This window comes from Centroberyx gerrardi, unplaced genomic scaffold (assembly GCF_048128805.1).
Source record: "Centroberyx gerrardi isolate f3 unplaced genomic scaffold, fCenGer3.hap1.cur.20231027 Scaffold_82, whole genome shotgun sequence".
Taxonomy (NCBI): Eukaryota; Metazoa; Chordata; class Actinopteri; order Beryciformes; family Berycidae; genus Centroberyx; species Centroberyx gerrardi.
This window is the reverse complement of record NW_027605218.1, coordinates 1-5055: the sequence shown is the minus strand read 5'-3', so window position 1 is coordinate 5055 and position 5055 is coordinate 1. Positions and strand designations below refer to the sequence as shown.

Sequence of the window (5055 nt, the reverse complement as noted above, 5' to 3'; positions counted from 1 at the left end):
TCATGTAAATAAGTCAGTGATATGATTGTCTGAGATGTCTGAGATGCTGTAGTCCCTTGGCAGTGTGGTGAGGTATGACACCAAGCAAAGCCATGATTGGTTAAGCCATTGAAGGCTCTGACCCTGTCTTTATGCTTCCAGTGTCTCAGCCTTTCCTTCCAGGCGCTAAGTTTTGTCCCTAAAACAGTATTAACCACAACCCTGCCAATGGCTGGAACTGTATTTGTTTTCCGACCTTACTGTACATTATAGCAGGATGCATTGGGAACTATTGAGGCCCCAGTGAAGTCGGGTAGCTGTGATGTGAAGCAGTGTGAAGGTGGATGGGAATCAATAATGCAGCTCTGCACAGGTGAAATACAGCAGCTGGTCAGAACAGCTGAGGTAAAATCTGTGCAGTCATGGTCATGCAGAGGGGAAAGGTGTCAGGTGTGTTCCAGGTATGTACAGGCATCTTCAGTGCTTACCTGGGTTATATACTGTAAGTACCAGGTGTGTCTGGGTGTGATCCCAGGTTTCAACAAAGGTTTTCCTGGGTTATATATTGTAGGTAACAGGTTTACCAGGTGTACCAGGTGTGTCACAGGTATGTAGATATTTCAACAAGGGGGGTTCCTGGCTTAAATATTGGAGGTAACAGGTGTACCAGGTGTGTTTCAGGTGTGTAGAGCCATCAACAGTGGTTTACCAAGGTTATGGACAGAAAGTAAAAAGGTGTACCAGGTGTGTACAGGTGTGTTCCAGATATTTAGAGGCATTGTCAGCAGTTACCTGGGTTATATACTGTTGGTTTACCTGGGGTTACATATTTTATGTATTAGGTTTACCAGTTGGGTACCAGCTGTGTTCAGGTGTGTTTGAGGTGTGTAGAGGCTTCGACTGAGCTTTACCTGAGTTATATACTGTAGGTACCAGGTATGTACCAGGTGTGTACCAGCTGAGCCCAGGTGTGTTACATATGTGGTTGCAATAACAACCCAGGGTAATACCTGTGTGATATACTGTAGGTAACAGGAGTATCAGCTGTACCAGGTGTAGATGCATCTCTAGTGGCTTACAGCGTTCTCTACAGCAAGTAAAATGTGTACCAGGTGTGTACAAGCTGTGTCCAGGTGTGTTCCAGGCATGTAAAGGTGTTTACCTGGGTTATATGTTGTAGGTATGTACAGGGAGTTAGGGGCATGTCGCTGGGAGGAAGCCTCAGCGGACAGTGGGTGAAGTGGCAATACAGGAGAGAGTCGACCACAAGACCACATGTCATGACTCTAAACAAGGTTTGTTTTGCCTGTCTGTGGTATCTCGTTGTGCTCTGTGGTGAGTTTGTGTGTAAAGTCACAGTAGGTTAGCCTGGTAAGACCGTCCTGATCACGTGACCTCACATTCTGTTTCGCTCCACGGATCAGTCTGGACTTCTAGCCGCCCACATCCATTTCCTGACATTACAATGTAACCGGGCCAATCAGGGACTGCGTCGTAGTTGATGACGTGAAATACAGGCCGCCGCTGCGTCTCCCGAAGCAACGAGCGGTAACGTTAGTAGAGTAAACACAGCCGTAAGTGCAGTTATTGCAGAAATAGACTCAATAACAACAATTAAACAAGAACAAGAGTACGCACTAGCGGAGTTTCTCGGCGGAAAAGACGTTTTCGCCGTTCTTCCGACTGGATTTGAATTTGGATTCGCTGATTGGCTGAAGGAGTTTGTCTGTCAAGGCGAGTACTCTCGCCCACTGAAATGGATGTGGGCGGCTGGAAGTCCAGACTGATCCGTGGAGCGAGGTCACGTGATCAGGATGGTCTTACCAGGCTAACAGTAGGTGCCAGCTAGATGTCCCCTATTGAAGTGGTATAGACTGAGATGAAGCAATTATCTCATGTCTCATTTTTGACTGCATGTTTGCTGGACTGCTGCTGAACTTTGGCTCCATCCCCAAGAGAAAAAAAAAAATGTATTTAGCTTTTCAGTCTTTGGAAGTTACAAGGAATAGTCTGGTAACAAGTTGTTTGAGAGATATTAGAGTTTTGTGTTGCAATATATTATTTTGGTTCTTCTGTATAACATTCAAAAAGACTTGTTTGCAGTGCTAATCCTCTCCTCTGTCTCTCTCTTTCTCTCTTCTCAGATCGTGGGGATGCTGAAGGAGTTGGATGACATGAAAGTCCAGTATGAGAGAATGGTGTCAGACCTGCTGCACTGGATCAGAACCAAGGTAACAGAGATAACAACTTTATTCTTATCTAAAAGCAGAGTTTACAAAGTGATTTACAGGAAGACATGTAGCATACATAATGAGGAGATAAAATGAGAAGCATAAGCAACAGAAAAAACATTAAAAGGAAGATAAATAAATACACTGATGAAATTAGCTAAAAGAAACATAAGAAATCATTAAAAGTGAGCAGGATCAAAAGCAATAACATAAAGGCAAGTATATAAAAGTGTGTTTTAAGAAGTGATTTAAAACAGTGATTCTCAATCTTTTTCATATCAAGGACCCTAATTTAGTCCACATTAGAGCCACAGATTTTGTCCTTCGAACCCAAATCTGAGAATATTTTTATTGTTAGATATGATTTTGTCCAGAATCCCATGACTGTCTGTATTGCAGGTAGAGAGATAACAGAGAAACTATGATAAAAAACAGTCATTCTTCTACATTCTCTAATTGTGTTAACTTCTTGTAAATGAAATAATGCTGAAGTTTAACAATTCATCAGTTTGCTGGGGACCCTCCTGCAACCCCCTCACGGACCCCTGGTGGTCCCCGGACCCCACGTTGAGAACCACCGGTTTAAAAGATGACATCGATTTAGCGGGCGTTAATTTCACTGTGCGATAAAGTGTGACAGCTTGATTGATTGACTGCCTTTCTGACTGATTGATTGATTGATTGATTGAAGGTGATCCAGCTGAATGACAGAACCTTCCCCAACTCTCTGAAAGAGATGCAGACGCTGATGACGGCCTTCAAGACCTACCGCACCGTGGAGAAACCTCCCAAATACCAGGTGAGGAAACACCAACCTGCACAGAGCGGAGACTCAGTACAGTCTACACCCTGACTCACCTCCACCCTCTTCTTCTTTACCCCCCCCCCCACCCCCTCTCTCTCTCTCTCCTCAGGAGCGCGGGGCGATCGAAGCTCATCTGTTCAGTTTGAAGACTCAATTGGCAGCCAACAACCAATGGGCTTACGTTCCTCCAGAGGGTACACACACACACACACACACACACACACACACACCACACGCACACACACTTAAACACACAAACACACAAACACACACACACACGCACACACACCTAAACACACAAACACACAAACATACATATAAGGCACTCTCCCACATACACACACATGCACACACATAAACACACACACCCACATGCATACACACATACAAACATTTGCACACAGACACACACACACACATACACACACACACACACACAGATGCACTCTCCCACACACACAGCAATCAGAAAAATGCAGACAAATGCAGAGATCAGCATAAACACACTTTCTAAGACTGTTTTCTCTCTCTCTCTCTCTCTCTCTCTCTCTCTCTCTCTCTCTCTCTGTCTGTGTGTGTGTGTGTGTGTGTGTGTGTGTGTGTGTGTGCAGGTAAAACCTCAGTGACGTAGAGAGGAGTTGGGTTTTGCTGGAGAGAGCGGAGCATGAGAGAGAGCGAGCGCTGCAGGAGACGCTGCTGCGGCTGGAGAGCCTGGAGCAGCTGGCCCAGAAGTTTGGCAGGAAGGTAAACAGTCTGACCTCTGACCTGCAGCAGGAGGAGCTGTCCCAACACCGTCCCACAAAAAGTCGTGAAATGACCTTGAACTCGCCGTGGACACGAATGATAACGAAAAACGACGTTCCTCCACCACAAACTGGATTCTGTGACAAAAACATGAACTGGACGCGACATTTTCAGCTAAAGGTCGGCTAGCTAGTGATGCGCGGGTCAGATTTTTTTCGACCCGCGACCGCCGATCCGACACATAAACACACCTGAACGCCCGACCCGTTTCCAAACACGTAACACACAAACTCGAAACCGATTCGGCGCCCTGAAAAAAAACAAAACGATCAAGCTGCCAAAGACTCTCGTGTCACAAGGGCAGCTTAGTCCTGGGACCAACTGTCGACATGAAACTTATTTTACTTTACTTTAACCTCCTTTTTTTATAAAAAAGCATTGCAGCGATAACACTTAAGGCCCTGACACACCAAACCGACGTCAAAGAACCAGCGGCGACGAAGGCCGACTGTTGCGTCGCCTCACCTCGCCTGCGTCTGGTCCAAAAAGTTGCACTTGAACACACCGCAAAGACTACAGCCGACGGCCAACTAGCACGTACGTTCTGCGCCTGCGTGAGGGGAAATAACTCTCCATACCTTATGTCTGATAAGAAGTTGCAAATGGCACTGGCGTTGTCAGCCCTTGGTCTTTTGGTTGTGGAAGAAGAAAGGAAGAGGCGGAGGCGAAAAATAAGGAGAAACCGCACTAAATGGGTGAAATCATGAATAACGTTACTCCAGCGACAGGCTCAAGGGGCTTTCCCCAACCTGTCGAGAGCTGGAGATAAATGAAACCTCCGATTTTAAAAATTTCGCTCGGCTCTTTCCTGTTCAGTTCCACATGTTGAAGGAATTTATCAGTCCAATTATCAAGAGGCAAAACAACGAACTATCAATCAGAGCGATCTCTCTCACCGACGGCTCCGCCGCCGATTCAACACGCTCAATCGGCCGAAAAGCCGCCGACAGGGTCCGACTAGTGCCCGACGGTGCGGGGACACACCGCAAAAACTAGGGACACCGACGCTTACCGACGGCCCGACATTGGCGGTGTGTCAGGGCCTTTAGGGGCACTAACTCCCCACTGGAAAAAAAGGCCTTACAAACTGGACTCCTTGTCTGAACTACCCAGAATTCTTGCATGTAGCCTGATTGACCCAAACCCGCCCCCCCCGCCCCCCCCGCCTGATCTTATCTTCAGTCGAAAACGTGTCAATCCATATGTTGTCAGGAACATGAATGGTGATATCAGCTC

At 46.4% G+C, this 5055-nt stretch overlaps 1 protein-coding gene across 1 annotated transcript; it reads left to right on the top strand.

Annotated features, from left to right (window-relative positions):
• Positions 1 to 401: 401 nt before the first annotated feature.
• On the top strand, positions 402 to 3759 carry LOC144538277 (spectrin beta chain-like; the record flags this gene model as incomplete). The annotated part of the gene is made up of 5 exons (XM_078282345.1): positions 402 to 440; positions 2124 to 2210; positions 2902 to 3009; positions 3125 to 3212; positions 3629 to 3759. Coding segments are annotated over exons 1-5 (453 nt in total), but the record flags the coding sequence as incomplete, so codon positions are not given.
• Positions 3760 to 5055: the final 1296 nt, after the last annotated feature.